An 18,272-nucleotide genomic window follows, 5' to 3' on the forward strand; every position below is an offset into this window, starting at 1 on the left:
AATGTTCCCTGATCCCTGACTCGCGTGTTGCGTAATGATTTCCCTCCCAAGTGGATGGGTCTGTGAGCGCTGTGAATCAGCAGCCTGGGCTTTGTCACGGTGGCTGTGATAAGGAGAGGAGGTCGAGGATTTGCAGTAAGCTGTAGTACGGTTCATGTAAGCACTGCGAGGAATCTGTCTTCAACTCGCATGCATGCACTGACAGAAACAGGACAGCGCTTTGATAGTCAATGTAAAGTCAGGCACCGTGTCTGACTTCTGGTCCAGAACCACACGAAGCCTGATTAGTGCAACACTTACTGTATGTGTCAACTGGTCCAGTGGTTCTCAAAGTGAGCTCAGTGACACTCTGTAGTCTGCTATGAATCATAGAACGGTGCTGTGTCGATTATTACTTTTATTTATTGCTTTATTTGATGAGGGACGGAGCACATTAATAAAAACATTTGTGTTAATGCGACAGTTAGCCAGGAGGCTGTTTTTCATCTGTAGTCCCAAAAATAATAATTAAAAAAGTTTATATGTACAGCTGGGGAGTGTTGTGTGTCCATTACGCCCACGTGAGCTCTGGGCCAATAGAAACACAGCAGTGAGTTCATTCTGTTGACTGGTGACTTCACCTGTCTGGCTGATTATGCTGGTCTGACTACTGTTGATTTTGTGAAAGCCTTTAAGATTAATTACCTGTTTAAAAAAAGAATATATGAATGCTGTCGAGTTACGATGTGTTTGTTTAGTGGTATGAAACGGGGCTGAAGTAGTTATAGGATACAAGTGGTCCAATGATGTGGGAGTACCAGTAGTAGATGAATCGGTGTTACGGTGAAGAGGGGGTCCCTGATACCTCCCCTCTAACCACAGCGGAGCGTTCACAGCTTCCTCACTGAGCCCCGTCGCTCACGGGTCGCTGTTACGACTCGCATGGCACTCGGTTACCAAATGATAGCGATGACAGATTTATCGTCACGGTTCTGAGTCATTGTCTTAATCGCAGCTCCAGGACACGGTCGTTAACGGGAGCTGAAACTCTGACAGCATCCGCACAACACGCGCACACACAATCGCACACTGTTACACAAGCACCTTTCTGCACACTTTAAGTCGTTTCTTTCTCTTTTCGTTGCTCTGGTGGCAGAGACTGATCGCTGTTAAACAGTGAGCATGCTCTTATTCCTCGTAGGTTTTGCCATCACTTCTGGGGCTCATGGTGCCAATTATTCACCAGCCGAGCTGCTGAGATGTGGAGAGGCAACACGAGCAGTCAGACGACCACAGCACTGATCACTTCTCCATGTTGAAGTCCCTCTTTTCACCCTGCAGAGCATTAGACCCTGCACAGCTACATCTTGACATGCACTGCAATTACTGTAGTCGTTGCCAAATGTAATGTCAGGCGGTGGCCTGGGCCTACTTTTGGTTTCGCCTTCTAATAAGTCGTTTAAACTCTGTTTGCAGCCTGTGAGACAGTCGACTGGAGGCCAGTAATGTAAACAAGTCTCAACAGTTCTGATGTGATTATAGAAAAGATGGTCCACACCATTGAAATGGAAACTTCTAGAAGAAACTCAATTTCCCTTTAAACCAGCTCTCATGTTGTTTTCATTTCAAAGGATCCCCGAGAGAGAAAGAGCCTTCAGACCCTCACTGATGTGGTTCATCTAGTAATAGGATTCCTTCCAACGAGGCAGAGGCATGAAGACACAGCTTGTTGTTCCGTGTGATGGCACAGGGTTGAGATGCTGGATTAGGACTTCTTACAGAATCAGACTTTCCCAAAAGAGCTCCAGGGCTCAGAGCTGTGACCCGGCGAGTTGAGCCCCTTTCTGCACACTTGTTTTAGTTTGGATGAAGTGTGCTCTACAGCTCATCAGTGGTTAGATGGGGGTCAGTTTAGTGTTTTCACTCGGTCGCACAAAGCAGCACCGCTCCTGTCTGTACGGTGGACTCGCACGCTCACCTCCGTTTGTCTTCTACTGGTTCTGTTCTTCAGGGAGAGTGAGAAAACGAAGCTGCTGATCTCTCAACAGACACAGAAGGTTGTGGAGAAGGAGGCAGAAACGGAGCGGATCAAAGCTATCATCGGTAAAGAAGTGCATTTAAAACACTCTGAGGGGTGAACATTGAAATATACAAACATATTTCTTTCTTTCTTTTTAATAGAGGCTGAGAAAGTGGCACAAGTGTCAGAGATCAAGTTTGGACAGAAAGTCATGGAGAAGGAAACCGAAAGAAAGATCTCTGAAATCGAAGGTTTGTATCCAGCGCTGGAAGAAGTACTCCGGTCCTGTAGAAGTACCAGTACAGCAATGTCAGAATACTGCTATTATCAGGGAGCGTGCTGGATTGCTGGTCCCGGCAGCTGTTTGTTTTTAGTGCTGGTCTGCTTGGTTTTGGGTCGGGGGACGCGGTTGTTTATGCGTTCCTCATGCTAGTAGTCCACTATTTACTCTGAACAGTGAAGCAGCTTTGTGTGGTCATGAAGCCGAGCCGCCGCTGTTGACTGTGGCCGTTTGTGATTCACAGACAGCGGTTTCCTGGCCCGGCAGAAAGCCAAGGCAGATGCAGAGTTTTATACGTCACAGAGAGCTGCCGAGGCCAACAAGGTAAGAAGACGACGCTTAAACCGTCACTAAGGGGGGCGGGTAAGTCCGGACTGCTTGTTTGTGGGTTTAATGCCGTGTCCCCTCTTGCAGCTGAAGTTAACACCAGAATACCTGCAGCTAATGAAGTACAAGGCCATCGCTGCCAACAGCAAAATCTACTTTGGGAATGAAATTCCCCAGATGTTCGTGGACTCTGGCTCTGCGGGGAGCTCCAGCAAGGCCTCTGCAGCCATGGACATCGTCGCTGAGCAGATCCTGGACCTGGACTAGTGAGGGACCGCCCAGACCGGGTGGAAGGACTGTCTGCTGGAGGGCAGGCGCCCGGCCCACAGGCTGGCTGGCAACTTATCCCTCCGACTCGAAGAAGCTCTGCTTACCAGGGTCTGTATTTCTCAAGCACTTCAGAATAACTGCTATAAATCACACCGAGCATGACCAGGATGTCATGGTCTCCAGCCCCAGAGCAGAGGCCTCCTGTGCTGCTCCTCTGCTCTGACAGAGAATGAGACGGACGAGTAACTTATGTGGAAGAAAAACTAGATCAATTAGCATCACGCGTGGGCATATAATTAGCTACATTTAACCGAAACCACCATTTTAAGCAACTCGCCCTGCTGCTGCTGCTCAGCCCAGTTCATTTAGCCTCAACATCCAGGATCACACACAACACAACGGTCTGAGGCTACCGCTGCATGTTTCAGGCTACAAGTCATCCCTCATCGGTGTATGACTCGTGTAGAAGACGTGACGCTTGTCGGCCTTCTTTTTCCTCTGGTCAGTGCTATGCTAGTTATTTGCCTTGGCCGTAATGCTACTGTAGGTGGTGAACTAGTTAGCTGGACATGCTAACAGTTGCTGCTTAAATTGGTGCAGAAGAACACAAAGATGAATCCGTTTCTTGAGGTTTTTTGGGGGTTTTTTAAAAGCAGCACGTCACTCTTTCTGCAACCCAAAGCACGCTACTGAAGGACAACCGCTGGTTAATGGCGGGATTTCGCTAACGAAGTCGTTGCGTCCCAAGAAAATTATAAAAATAGATAAATAAAACCTGTCAAACCTTTTTAACCCGGTACTTGACTCCACTCCGCTCTCACCTGTCTGGGCGGTAAAGCTCTGCAGCGCCGCTGAGTCCAACAGAACGACGAGAAGAGATCCATGAAGTTATTTAAATGCTGATTCTGCTGAATATTAGGACCAAACGTGTGATTTGTTGTTCTGAGTGCTTGAAGAATACGGACCCCGACTGTTGACCAAACACAGGGAGGATGAATGTCGTAGCTGCTGCTTGTCACATTTTAATAGTATCTCTACTTGTTTTATGTTTCTGTAAAAAAAACAAAAAAAAAAAACACTTGAGCACAGGGTTGTTGAATATGAATTGAATTTGTGCGACTGTCTGAAGTTGTACCTCATGTGCAGTACATGTACTGTGTGTCTCTCACTGTGTGTCTCACTGTGCATCCAGTGGAGACACTCTTTGTGCGTCTGTTTGTCTCTTATTGTGCAGTTTTATTCTGGCTACTCTGAGAAGTGTGTGTTGGGTTATGACACCAACAGCTGTTGTATGAAGTCTATGATGCACACACGGGGCAACATCTTTTCTCAATGGGCCGTTTTCAGCTCTTTTGATTGAGTTAATATTCCCGCTTGATGAACATGTACAGCAGTGAACCGGTTCTGATCCGTAGAACAACACGACCCACTGAAGCACTCCAGGAGCTGAACTGTTCAGATTAACGAGGGACTCGCTGTACAGACACCACGACCGTGTGTGTGTGTGTGTGTGTGTGTGTGTGTGTGTGTGTGTGTGTGTGTGTGTGTGTGTGTGTGTGTGTGTGTGTGTGTGTGTGTGTGTGTGTGTGTGTGTGTGTGTGTGTGTGACCCCCTGTGTTCTCTGTCTTAGATTACTAGAGACGTTTGTCGTCTGTGTGATTCTTTCACATGAGTGATGTTTTGTTGCACAGAATATCTGAGTACGACTTAGCGACCAAAGGATGTGGTCTTCATCCAAAATGGACTCATTGCATAATGTAGCTCATGTGGGGGGGGGGGGGGGGGGGGGGGGACTTTCTATGTTGATTCTTGGCTTGTTTTTATTTGACTTTTTGGAGCAGATGCTTTCATGGTGATATTTCTGAAGCTGAATTGCTTCCGGTGATCTTTTGCAAACGTCCTCAAATTGATTTCCACTCGTCATTTTATTACAGTTCTCTTATTGATTGAGACTTACTCTGACTTGAAAGGCAAATGTTTTTGCACTGACTTCAATTGTGATTATGCAATCAAGATATTGTCATTTGACAATAAAGTTCTGTGGGTTGTTCTTTGAGTAATCGATGAGTTTTTATTTACATCACATTGTCCGATGTGATGAATGTCTGTCGTTAATAAAAGAGTTTCAAACACAAACCTTTATCTAAACAAGTGTTGCAAATCTGATTATTTAAGTTTAGAGAAGTACTTTAGAGTGACGCTCATTCCAGAATGAAGGCGTCTTCACTGTGAGACTGAGGGTCGGACTGTTAGAACTCCTCTCACTCACCTTCATACCTGCTGTGTTCTGGTGACGCAGACGACACACATGGTGCCGCTTCACTAACCGCTTCCTTGGAATCCGTTTGCATCGCACATGTAACTCAGAGAAATGTGGAAGAGAGTGAAATACTTGATGGATGGATGAATCACTGTAGTGATGAAGAGTTCACAGCGTCTGACGAACTCCAGACCGGCTGCCGACAAACAGATAACTGGTCGTTACTCATGAATATTCTTCATCCTTTTCTGGAGAAAAAGGGGTTTTGTGTGCGGACGCTTTTGTTTTTTTAAAATTAAGCTTGAGCTTAAAGAGATTCATCATACTGAGAAGTTCCTATTAAACCCCCATTACTTCATCATCTCACTATTACATTACAGTCATTTAGCAGAAGCTTTTATCCAAAGCGACTAAGTGTATTCAAGAGAACTACTAGTCACCAGAAGTCATAGGTTCATCTCCTTGTTTACACAAGCATCTAAGAGCATGAAGCAGAGAGAAGTACAGAAAGAAAGGAATGCAATAAGTGCAACAAACTCGTATGAATACAATCAGTGCTGAGAGGAAGTACTCAGAGTAGTACTCAGGGTAGTACTTCTTGAAGAGAAGTAGTGGGAGCAGCTTTTGTTGCTTCCACCTTATTGTAAAGTTTTACCCTGAACTATATTCTACAGGCAGAATGTTGACCCATGTGCTTTGTAGACTTTTGTCCATGTGTGTTGTTCACCTGTAATTCTAGTCCGATGGTTTGTTTTTCAGGGAATCATGGAGAACCGGTACGTTACGGCCGCTATGAGAGTGAACCACTACTTAAACGAGCTCACTTTAAAGCTCCATGAAGCCGAGAGGAGCTGCAGATTCAAAGATGATGATCTGTAGGCTCATCACTACAACCAACCCTTTATATAATCAGGGTTCCTTCATTGACGGTTGAAATATTATTGATTGTTGAAGCTTAAAGTCTTAACCGACATGTTGACACATGACCCTCTACGGGACGGAACCTCTGGTTGACGTGGTACTGTGTGGCACAGATTGAATCTCACACAAATGCACATTTAACTAGGGAGCTGTTTGGCACAGACACCTGGATGTGTGGCTGTGTGGCTCTGGGGCATTTGCCTGCTGTGACAGGCTGTTAACTGACTGATGTGACTGGAGATGACATCCTGCGTAATGTGAATAGTTTACCTATATTTCACAGCTGCACAGTCGGTCTCCTTAAACACAAAAAGAAGAGAAAGAAATTAAAAATGAGAAGACAATGACATGTTGGAATGTTCTTTTTTTTATCCTCTTATCTTTTACCGGAAAATATCCAATTGAGCAGAAGATTCTTTGAATCCACGTTTGCGTCAGTCAGTATGATTCAGGTGTGGGATCATCTTCCCTCAATGTGACGGTCATCTCCCAGAAAGCCCCTGCCTTTCCACAGTCAACTGCGTGGAGGTGGTTCTTGTGTGTAAAACTGAAAGCGGTTTGGGATCAGCCTCCTCCATTAACCGCATGCTTAACAACAGAAGTTACAGTGGATGTGGAGCTCCTCCTCTACCATGTGGAGAGAAAACCTCAGCAGCATAAAGCGATGACTCCAGGAAGCCGAGGACAAATACAGTATGAAGAGAGTCTATCCAGGACAGTTCCATCTGGACTATTTCAAAGTGGAGACATAAAGTGCATGACCATATCAGCTTTAATATTTGATATTTTAAAGAAAGAAAGAAAAACTGCCGCAGATATTGTTTTCGTAAGAATCTGTGATAACAGTCAGGAGGACTCTACCTGAAGTAAGGTGCAGATGATCGTGATTTGCGACCCGTGATGAACGTGTCCTCCACAGAGCTTGGAGAGGCGCATGCGCCTATCCTCACGGGACTATGGGAGTCAGTGAGGTCAGGGCAGGAGGACATCCTGCTGTCCCCTTACCTGCCTGCGTCCTACGCCTTCTTGACCCACGTCCTGCTCTGCGCACCTTTCCTCGCGCTGGACTCGCTGGGGAGCGTCAGTCGGCGGATCCGCTCGTGGAGGATCGCTGCAGGATCGGGTCCGCCGCCGTCTCTCCGCCGCTGGTTTGACTGTTTTTGGAGGGTGCTGTACAGGTACCTGACTGTCGTCCTCCCGGCCACCGCGCTGTTCCACACGCTGAGGAGCCCCGTGTTGCCGCAGCTGGCTCCATCCTGCTGGCAGCTCTTTGTGGAGGTCTTCTCGTGTTTGCTGCTTTTTGACACGCTCTTCTTCATATGGCACGTGTCCATGCACAGGTGAGCAGTCTGCACCCACGTCATGTTAGTTGTGTGCTATAGGGTGAAATCAGATATTCAATAACTATTGTAAAACAAACATGAAATGTAAAAAGATAGCAGACACCGCCCCCTACAGGAGTCCGTGACTCATGTTTTTTTTAAATCGGGGCAACAGCTGCATTGGACAGAACACCAAACCCAGTGAATAATGTAAGCAGGTATCTATACTCTAATACCATACACCACAAATCAAGGTTCAGCCACTATTCTCAATAAATATGTGTCTGTAGGCCAACACACAGTTAAAACAGGAAGCCTAAATGAATCAGAAGCACTGTAAGCAGCAAATATACAAGTTTAAAAGAGGGGGAGTTAGTTGTTGCTGCCCTCGTTGGTCACTGCACGCCAACTCCCCACCAGCACACTCCGAAACACGGGGATACCTGCAGGGACAGAGCAAAGTGACTCCTCACTCTGCGGTGTAACACTGGATTCACTGTTCACACCAACACTAAAGCGCCTGCATACCTGAGCACAAATTAGCTGTTTGCATCTTCAGTCCAAAAGCTTTAATATTCCCTTTGTCCTTAAACGTCTAGGTGACCATAGGTGCCCTGACATACTAGTATTGTATAGTGTAGTTGTATCAGTGCCAGTAGAAGTAGACTTCCACAGACACACTGACATGCCATTCTGGGAGTATAGTGATTATCCGTAACAGTGAGAGTATAAGCTGAGTCAGCTGTTTGTGTGCTTCTCCTCAGGGTTACCTGGCTCTACCGTAACGCCCACCAGCTGCACCACCAGCACCACACACCCTTCGCTCTGGCCGCTCAGGACAGCGGCTCTGTGGAGCTGCTGTCTCTGCTGCTGCTGGCTCTGAGCAGCTCCTGGGCGGTGGGCTGCCACCCACTGAGTGAAGCCGTCTTCCACCTCGTCAACAGCTGGCTGGCGGTGGAGGACCACTGTGGCTACGATCTGCCCTGGGCTCTGCACAGACTGCTGCCCTGTCTGGGAGGAGCCCCCTACCACCAGGCCCACCATACCCTCCACAGTGTCAACTACGCCCCCTACTTCATCCACTGGGACGTCCTCTTCGGCACATACCGTGCACCAGTGAAGTATTCTCATCCAAAGTGACAAAACTGTTGCTTGTATAAAAACTGAGGATTGCTCAAGTCTCAGCAAAGCTGCCGAGATGCATTGAAGGATGTTTTCTGCAGATTCTGGTCGTTCCTGATCATCAGGGATGAGTCACGGTTTACAGCGAACCCACCATGGCCATTTCAGTCACACATCCTACAATGTGAAGACATTTTCAGTAAAAAATGATTGAAATCTGTATACTTTGCTAAACAAGACTACATTATCAATGTTGTTTTTTTCTCAGAATCCACCACGCTCATGGACAAACATCATGTTCAGGTGCAGCGTCTGCAATGTGAAGCGCTCACACAGCTGTTCTGTATCAAGTGACTGCAGCACGAGATGATGAGATAATAAATCAATACAATGGAACAATGAACAACTGTGTAACTGACGTGCCCTGGTGACATGGGAGTGTCTTAGGATGGATTCATGCTTTCATGTTGTACAGTCGACGTAGGGCAGATAACACGTGACGGTTTGATGTCGCTCAGTGCAGACAATAGTATGTGAAGTTAAAGAGAAAATCACAAATCTGAGTAAATGTTTGCTGATATTCACTCATGCCAGGTCACTTTACAAACTGCTGAAAGGAAGGAGAAGTTTGATGCCACTCTGACGTTAGTGCAGTACAATTGGAAGCTACAACCAGCAGCTAGTCAGCTTAGCTTAGCACAAAGACGGTAAACGATGAAACTGCTCGCCTGCCTCAGCGGAGGCGACTGACTGTGCCTGGCCAAGAAATTGTCCAGCACACAACAAACCGTAAAGCCAGACAGATTAAACAACCGAGGTGAGCTTAAGGTCCGTAGGTAGGTTGATCTTGTTACCCTAGTTTCCTGTCTTTATGCTAAGCTATAAGCAAAACTGCCCGCTGGCCGTACATTCATATTTACCGCTCATCGATTTTCTATTCTGGCAGGAAAGCAAATGTCAAACTGTTTCCATAATATAACTAGATCATTTTATATTTGAGCCAAAAGCTGTTTTAGAATTGTTTCCTTATTTCTTGATGAGTGTTGTACAGATTCTGTTTATCCACGCAGGAGAAAGCTTATGAGACCAGGACACATGTTTGGGGGTTTTGTTGTTCACTTCAGGTTCAGGTTTCTGTTGTGTCGTTAGTGATTTTTATGCCCTGGGCCTCCCAGCTGTCTACTCTCCGTAAACTGGCTCCATGTGGATTTTACTAAGTTATCGAAACCACATGTTTTCAGAGATGAGAAGACTTTCAGTCACTGTTTACAGTTGCAACCTTTGTAATTTGTTTTACATGCTTTGTCATAAATACCTTTAAAACCCAACAATGCCCTGAGGACGGGGTTTATTTTTAGCAGAATGCAGCTGGAGTCATGCCTCCTGCTGAGTTCACATGAAAGCGCTTCCTTTAACTCATCACAGTGAGATGGGGGGGTCTAACACCTACTGAGGCACCACAGGGGGCCTAATGCAGTTTTTGTGGAGAGATAACAAGTTTATATATAATTTCTTCACTTCAGCGATGATGTGTCATTTAGAGAACGGTCCTAACGTGTAATAAGTGAAACCCTTAGTTATTGGATTTTTCTCACGAGCCGCAGCCTTCTCACTTACAACCTGTAATTTATTTTCTGAGGGTCTCTGGCGAGTGAAAGTCATCACTTTTAATGAAGATCAACAGTTGATTTGATTTGGACTGAAAACGCTGTTCTGAGAAAGCAGTCCAGTCATCATTACTACACTGAACATCTGTTTTTAATTTCTGTTTCTTCCAATGGAACTTTTGCTATTTCACAACATCAGAGTCAAATGCAAATTGTTAAAAGATGTTAGAACATTTGGAGTTACTATTGTATGATCAAAAATAAATATTGGGTTAAGTTCTTTTCATGGGAACAAAAAGAGATGAGAGGAAAGAGGGACAGATGAGTGGAGGGTGGTGGTGTTGCCAAGAGATGGAATGATAAACATGTGACCCAAAACGGAAACAATCAGGCCCTATTACAGACCCCACGTCAGAGTCAGGGCGAGTCATGCAGCTTCGGATGACACACGCCAAAGCACACGTTCACAGCGAGACGCACGGCGACGACCTGCAGCCGACGTCACGATGTCGGACACGCAGACGGCGCTGCAGGATTTTGAAGCACTTTGAACCGTCTGTACATTTTGAAACGGTCAGTTTGTTTACTTGCTGCTCCTAAATCAATCACGTAGGCCGAATACTTCACAAACTCCAGAAGAGCGACTGAAATGGTCTCGACAGAAGGATCCATGTCAAAACAAAGAGAGAGGAAACAGCACAGAGCACTCTCCACCAGTCCTTATCAACAGAGCAAACACTAAAGACTTCCCATTTCATCATGTTTCCTGAAAGTTGGCTATTCAGTGACAAAGGCCAGATTCATATTCCTTCCACCATTCTGTAAATATTCAATTAGTGAGCTTCACATAGCTGAGGCCCACTGTTGTCGCAGTAACTGGTGGAGGTTCTTGCCCTCAGGTCTGTAACCATTTTTAGACGACCTCTGGTCTCATCTTACATGAGAGGTCAGTCAGTGACTTGTTTGCTTTCTGAAACATCTCAGTGCACTTGTCATTAGTGGGCTTTTGCCAAAGGCTTTTTTTTTAAATTAAAGCTTTGAACAACATGTTTCTAGAACTGCTGTTACGACACACAGTTAGATGGGAAACCAGTGTATCTACATCATCAGAATTTCACTGTATGGTGATCCACAAAACAGGAAGCATTACACAATCATCATATTGTAATAATGTAGCGATGGTGTTTTGATTGCATAAGTGATATTTACCCCACACATACCTCTCACCTGTTAACTGTTACTAAATAAGTCACTATAATGGCTGCATTAGAATTGTTAATGTTGCAGTAACCTCTTAAAGGAAATCTGTGCATTTGCTTTCTTACTGAGAATTTGATGGAAAGATTGATACCACACTCATATCTGTTTGTTAATAGCTTAGTTTTGCGTTCCTCTTGGACTCTAGCCCTATTTTTAGGCCTCTGTTCGAAAATTGCATACCCATACCAAAAAGAGTATTTCTCTAACTACAAGGTTTATTTTGATAGTGTTGGTGTTATAATAAAGGTAACACTTGTGAGATTTGTTCAGATGTGTAAATATCAGTATATATGTTACTGGTTAAGAGTAAATGAAGATGGCACACAGCACAAATTGAAAAGTTTCAGGTTCGCCTGAAAAAAAAGCACTTTTATTGTTATTATTTCTTTGAAATGATGCAGATGATAGTCTATAAACTCTCCCAAATCATAGCACAACACGTTAACAGTCTCTCTGCAAAGTTTGACTTTGATAAAGTGAAGCAGAACAAAGTTAGAGAGGTTTTAGTACAGAGAGGTCAGGCGAGGTCAAGCACAATTGCCATTTTGGAACCAGCTGTTCCAGCTGTCCCATTGTAATTTTATATACTATATAATTATATATTGCACTTGTTTTATCACTAATAGTGTTCAATCTATCCAAATACAGCAGTTTGGCATCATTTTGAGAGCCTGGATCCTCTCTGAGACTGTTTCTGTCTGTCATCCATGGGATTTTTTTCGACGGTATATGCTACTCGTCTGAGCCCTCAAGCACCCGAATTCGGGGGCGTCGTACAGAACAGGTTTTAAGGGTGGAAACGGGAGAAACAGCTAGCCTAGCTCTGTCCAATAGTCAAATAGTCCACTTCTATAGCTCAATAATTCTCCACCAACTGCATTACAACCTCACAGTGACAACAAGAATCTAGAAAGTCAATGTGCCTGAATTAGTCCAGAAAATAATCCCCAATAATAAACAGTAGCTTCATAATTAGCATACATTGATATCGATCTTCTCATCTAACTCTCGACAAAAAAGTAAATGAGCACACTTCCAAATATGCCAACAGTAATCCTTACATTTCTACCCAAATCCTGCGTTATGCCTGTCTGTATCTTCGTCTTTGATTTTCATCATTCTTGACTTCAATTCTGCTGCTGTAGCTGTGGCGTTCACCCAAACAGAGCACAGTAATGTCGCCTTTCAATGAACATTAGTGTGATACACATTCTCAAAAACAAAGAAATAATAGAAACTTTTACACGTTTCTGAGCATGAAGCAGAAGTGTATCCTTAATTTATCTTCGATGTGCATTGGTACATGAAAAGAACAACACGACATTGTGATATAGTTTAACATTCATAAAAAAATGAGTGAGAACTGAAAGAGATACTGAGTCCAGATCTTCTTTTTTTTTGTTCACATTTTCTTTTTATGAGCAGGTCTTCCATCACAGCTGTCTGCATCTGCTAGCTGTCAGTGTGAGCAGCAGGCCATCCATTTTGTTCATTAGCGGGCCTTCCACTCACTTTCCCATGGTTCTATGTTTGTGTGTCATGTATGAACTATGACCTGAGAGCTGATACTGTCGGACTAAATGATCTGAAAGTCAGAAATGCATTGTATCAATGGTCTAATGGCTTCCTCCTGAAATAATGCAAAGGAAAGTTGACAGATTGAGATCCTTTGATTGATAATTGTAATGTGGGAAATAGATCATGTACACACCAGCAAGGAATTTCAGCTCCAAATATTTACATTCATCTTGATATAAGATAATCCTAACGACATTGTGATGAGCTGTAAACTTTCTGAAAGAGGAAGGATCAGTTCAGGAGACTTTTCATGTAGGATTGGTAAAGTAATTTATTGTTTTAGAAATTACCATTTCTCTTCCCAACAGAATTCATTTTGTGCTGCAAATGCATTGTCACGGATACAAAACCTGCTCTACACTAAGCAACTTACCAATATACATATATATATATATATATATATATATATATATATCTACTCTGTTGTAAAAATAAATAAATTAGAACAATAAATAGTCTTTTATTCGACATAAGCAGCAGAGGTATCAAAAGGCTTTTAAACAAAGGAACTGTATTTCTGTAGCTCTGTGTTCCCTTTGGGTCGTATCCATGAAGGGAATGTGACACAGTGCCCCCTGTTCACCTCTTGAGTTTGGCCGTCACATGATAACTGTCCAAAAAAGGCCATTTTTACTAGAAAAGTGATAGATGGCTCAACTGAGTAGTTTGAGATATGTCAGGGACACATGGTGCTAGGTCAGTAAGTTGAGCCAGTTAAGATTGTTTGTTGCCTCGGAATGTGGACAACCCCTGCCCCCTTGTCCTGTCCCACTCCCCCATCCCACCACCTCAAAAAATTGCACAGAATGCCGTCCAGTTCTCCAAGCCTGAGTGGTGGCATACATGCTTCTCAACCCCCCACACCTTGCTATCGCTGTAGCTTGGGGGAGTGGAAAAGAGGCATGTGAAGTTGGAAACAGGATTGGGACAGATAGGATCCCTGCACAGCGCCTACGTATCAGGAGGCTGCAGGAGGCAGGAGGTGGGCCTGGAGAGTTCATGTCTTGTCAGGTTGCCTCTCGGGGGTCATTTCACTGCGCCAGGACACGTGAAGTGCTGATTAGTGTTTGCATCAAGCGGGGAGGCCAGAGATAAGTGGAGAGGAAGACAGATGTCAGGGGGAAGGAGAGGGAGGGGGATAACTGGCCCACTGGTTCCCACCACACGCTGTAGGATGAGCTCGCTTTGGTCCTTTGGGAAGTCTTGTGCCGTTTCCTTCTTGTGGGTTTGAAGACACACCTTGGCATCTCTATTGTTGACTGTAAATCTGCAGCACACTGTCTTTCCACTGTCTGTATGATCATCGATTGGAGCTCACGTAGTTTCACGAGTGGTGAACGAGCACTTCCAATCTCACTGAGTAACTTTTACAGAGATTCCAACCTCCTTTTGCAGCTTACTGTCCGTTCTGTGTCTTTCCTCTTATTGTAAGACTTTACGAAGCGTTAAACTCTCTCAAAGCATGGACTATCTGCAGCCGCACTCTGCCACCACCATGCCTTCAAACTTGTACTTGTAGGTGACCACGCCTGTGTCATCCAAGTACAGCAGGGAGATGGGGTCCAGCTTGGTGGGCACGCAACAAGCTCGCGCCGCCTTCTGAGGACTGTGGATGTTGATCAATGTCTGGACAATGGCATGCTTGGTGGGTGTGACATGCTTTGTCAGTGGGAAGGAACAAATGCCGGTGCACTCAAAGGCGTCGTAACCAGTGGGTGCCAGGATCCAACTGTCCCATCCAATATCCTTGAACTCTACGTACAGAGATTGTTTCTTGCAGTGGTTCCCCTTGGCATTGCGACGGATGCGGGACGCTGTGTCGTAGATCAGATTGGAGCGCATTTGGATGAGGTCCTCTTCATCTGGCTCTGCTTCTTCATCCGCCTCATCCCTGTCCCTCCCCAGCTCCCCCCACAGCCCATTCAGACCCATCCCCAAGTCATTCTGGAGAACCACGTCAGAGGTTTCGTGGTCGATCATCTCGTTCAGCTCACGCTTGTCGTCACGGTGATCGCTACTTTGGTCTTCAGAGAAAACGATCAGCAGAGGCTTGTGTTTTTCCTCAGGGCTTGTGTCAATCTTCATGTCTCCTTCAGCTGAGTCTTTGTTGTCCTCTGTCATACCTTGAACATTGTCTTCATTAGCCATGCTGGCAATGTGCACTTCCAACCGGTGCGTGGTGTCATGGTCAGATTTGCGCCAGCGTTGAACAGCAGCAGTGAGGTCGAAGGCCTCCCAGCCGTTGTCGGTGCCGTAGACCTGACGCGAAGCCAACTCCACCCGCTCTGTCCGCTCTCCTCCCCCTCTGAATCCATCACCTCTCACAGTGTTCTCATCGGTCATGTTGTCGTCTCCGACATACAATTCCAGTTCGTAGATGGTGACCTTGCGGTCGACGCCGGCGTAGAGGTGGCGGTCAGTCTGGACAAGCGTGTAGAGGCGAAGCTCGGCCGCCGTGATGCGTTCATGGTGGGGGACTGACACGTTGAAGAGGAGTGGGTGACGCCTGACCCCCCCAACACCCACAACACTGGGAGATGAATCTGGGGAAGAGAATCAAACGGTCAAAGTTGAACTTCTGTTTATTTTGTATCATCTTTTTAATGAAGTTTTCAGTTGAGTTCTGCAACATATTCTAACCCTCTCCTATTCTAACCCTATTGAGGAAGACATCTTCAATTGCATACGTAGTTAGGAAACATTTAACTATCATTACCATCAACTTAATGGTACTGCAAGTTGTCCCATTACACAATAATAATAGCATTGACATGAACATTACCTTGAACAGAGAAGTAAATAGAAATAGGGCCATGACTAAGGCTTGGATTTGAACATGTTGATTTAGCGACAGTCCACTTAAAAACTGTTCAAATATATACAAGAAGTCCTTTGTTCTCAGTTTCACTCCTCATATACTTTGGCCTTGTTGACCAGAGTGTGATGAGTAAAATACAAATGATATTTAAATCAAATATGTCATAAATATATATTTAATAAACATGGAAACAACTGAAAGAAGTTCTTTTTTTACAGTTATTTTTATAAATCTGTTAGATCAACAGGCATACTCATATTCAGCAGAGGGTCTTTACCTTCATTTCTGAAGCTGCGGATGATGTTGGCGGTGGGCATGGCAGTGTGGTCATTAGCGAAGCGATTGTAAAGCTCCATCATATACTCAGGTGGTTCTTCTCGAGTGCCTCCAGAAGGCAGCGGAGGGGAACCCAAGCCAGACAGGTTGAAAGTCCGCAGAAACTGTTCCTTCAGGCTCTCCAGCAAGCTCTGCATGTTCATGTTGTTGACCTGCTCCAGCAGCGAAGGATCCACCACCCCTCCATGCCCGTCTCCCAGCCCCGGAGCGGGGCGATACCTCTGATGGGTGTTGGAGATTGGGCTGCTCTGTCCACAGAGCCCCTGGATCAGTAGGATGGAAAAGAGCAAGAGCAAAGTCCTGGAGCTGCAGATGGTTCCCAGTGGAAAGACCCAAATTCTCGCCATGGGAAAAACAATCTGCAGTTTTCTATTTTATGCCCTCTGGGGTTTTCTATGGACGAGCTGATGCAGCAGCGAGACAAAAATGATTGTGATGTCTGAGCACCTTAATCCAAAGGTTAATTGAAATTGTGATCGGTTTATCTGTAGACAAACAAAGTTCTGGATCCAGTAGACAGACGTGTCGTTGACCCCTGCACTGACCAGTGTGAGCCTCTGCAGGAGTTTGTGTTCCTGCTGCTTTCCTCCAGATCTCACAGCCTTTATTCTCACGCACACCTTCTGATGTCCTTTGTGACAGCGCTGCAGTGTCGGTGACAGGGTGGCCAAGGCTTGGCTTTGTCCGTCCAAGTCATCTCTGTTGTGTCCTCTCCTCTTGTCAGTCTCTCTCTGCGCTTTGCTCTCTTCTTCCCAGCTCTTTCTTTCTGTCCCTTATCTATGACATGGTGGGCTCTGCATTGCTCAGTGCTTTTGGTCTCTTTGCTGGTGTGTGTGTGTGTGTGTGTGTGTGTGTGTGTGTGTGTGTGTGTGTGCGTGTGTGCCTTCAACTTTGTGTGATGCACACGAGCGTGCGTTATCTCACAACTTCCTTAATGAGGATTTTGTAAACACGGCGCTGTAGCCTCTTCCTTGTGGAAGCGCTATTTTGTTTGGGTGGGCGCTCCAGGGTTGATGTTCTTCATTTGTTTATTTGCTTTGTAAATGGTGGAGTTCTGCGAGCTGCCGCCTAGGCTCCATTGACCATTTCCTTTTGACAAAGTAGGCCGAGGCTCCGTTGATGTCGTTGAATGTAACAGGATACATCTAGTAGACGACACTTGGCCAAATGAAATTGAAATGCAATGAGGTGTGAGGCCTTAATGATCAAGGATGAAAGATACTGAGCTGACGGTGAGTCTGGAGGACATTACAAGTAGCTCATGGGGACAACGGAGTTCATTCAACAAAGAAACTATCAACCCCTGTCGTGCTTGCGGACACGTTCAGTGTGTAGTTCCTCTTCTGGTAAATTGACACTGTGGCTTAAATTGGGCACAAAAGGGATTCTTGAAAAAAAATGAAAGCGCAAGGTCGCAAAATGAGGCGAGAGTAGATGAGGCGTGTTTAGTGAGGCCGACCCAGAGCGACATGATCACACATGATGGAGCAGACTGTCTGTCGCTGCTCAACAGTCAAGAGGCTGGTCACACTAACAATGACTCACGCCGGCTCCTCTGCAGATTTGAATAACTGTCCCGCCACACGACTGTCCTTCAATTCCTGGGCTTCTTTGCGTGACCTGCAGATACACTCCAGATTGCTGCGCGTCCCAGAGATGGGAAGGAATGAGCTTTTTCCTGCCTCTGCCACTCATCTGCCAGGCTGACAGTTGACAGACGTGCTGTTATCTATCACTCTGTTAAACTGCTGCCGCACATCTTCCTGATGGCCGTAAGAGGGCTTGATAATGGCAATGTGAGCACACACACACGCACACACACACACACACACACACACACACACTCACACACAGTCTGTCCCATACATGTGGTCTGTATTATGGACCTATGCGTGTAACAAATGTGGATTCATGAAGGCCCGAGTTGCTATTTTGGGATTGAACCTTCCAACAGACACTATTTTGTGCAGATATCAAGGATGCTTTTCGTCTGCGTTTCCCTCACAGTGGCTTGTTGTTTACGATCCACTCCCAGATCACACCGACAACACCAGAAATCAATTGAGTTCAAGAGATCTTTAGGAACTCGATGTGTATTTAAAGCAGCATTAAGTGACTGTCGTGTTTCACACTCCTGAGGGGCTCACTAGGCTAAGAGGGTTGTCTGGGAAC

At 45.4% G+C, this 18,272-nt stretch overlaps 3 protein-coding genes across 3 annotated transcripts in view; 2 read left to right on the forward strand and 1 right to left on the reverse strand.

Annotated features, from left to right (window-relative positions):
- Window positions 1–4,926, forward strand: part of erlin2 (ER lipid raft associated 2) — a 10,108-nt gene extending 5,182 nt beyond the window's left edge. The window contains exons 9-12 of the mRNA XM_068720840.1: window positions 1,991–2,082; window positions 2,161–2,250; window positions 2,524–2,603; window positions 2,694–4,926. Coding sequence (XP_068576941.1) covers window positions 1,991–2,082; window positions 2,161–2,250; window positions 2,524–2,603; window positions 2,694–2,873 — 442 coding nt within the window. The 3' untranslated portion in view covers window positions 2,874–4,926. The remainder of the gene's footprint in view (window positions 1–1,990; window positions 2,083–2,160; window positions 2,251–2,523; window positions 2,604–2,693) is intronic.
- A 1,618-nt stretch (window positions 4,927–6,544) lies between these two features.
- ch25hl3 (cholesterol 25-hydroxylase like 3) lies at window positions 6,545–9,784 on the forward strand. Its single transcript, XM_068720912.1, has 2 exons — window positions 6,545–7,397; window positions 8,144–9,784. The coding sequence occupies exons 1-2, from the start codon at window positions 6,958–6,960 to the stop codon at window positions 8,517–8,519; spliced, it is 816 nt and encodes a 271-aa protein (XP_068577013.1). The 5' UTR covers window positions 6,545–6,957; the 3' UTR covers window positions 8,520–9,784.
- Window positions 9,785–13,373: 3,589 nt separating this feature from the next.
- Window positions 13,374–16,784, reverse strand: bmp10 (bone morphogenetic protein 10). Its single transcript, XM_068720886.1, has 2 exons — window positions 16,042–16,784; window positions 13,374–15,489 (listed from the first exon to the last, which is right to left on the reverse strand). Exons 1-2 carry the CDS (start codon window positions 16,445–16,447, stop codon window positions 14,414–14,416), a joined length of 1,482 nt encoding a protein of 493 aa, XP_068576987.1. The 5' UTR covers window positions 16,448–16,784; the 3' UTR covers window positions 13,374–14,413.
- Between the last annotated feature and the right edge of the window lie 1,488 nt (window positions 16,785–18,272).

Source organism: Cebidichthys violaceus, unplaced genomic scaffold (genome assembly GCF_023349555.1).
Source record: "Cebidichthys violaceus isolate CVI_PGR_0920_01 unplaced genomic scaffold, fCebVio1.0.p SCAF_26, whole genome shotgun sequence".
Taxonomy (NCBI): Eukaryota; Metazoa; Chordata; class Actinopteri; order Perciformes; family Stichaeidae; genus Cebidichthys; species Cebidichthys violaceus.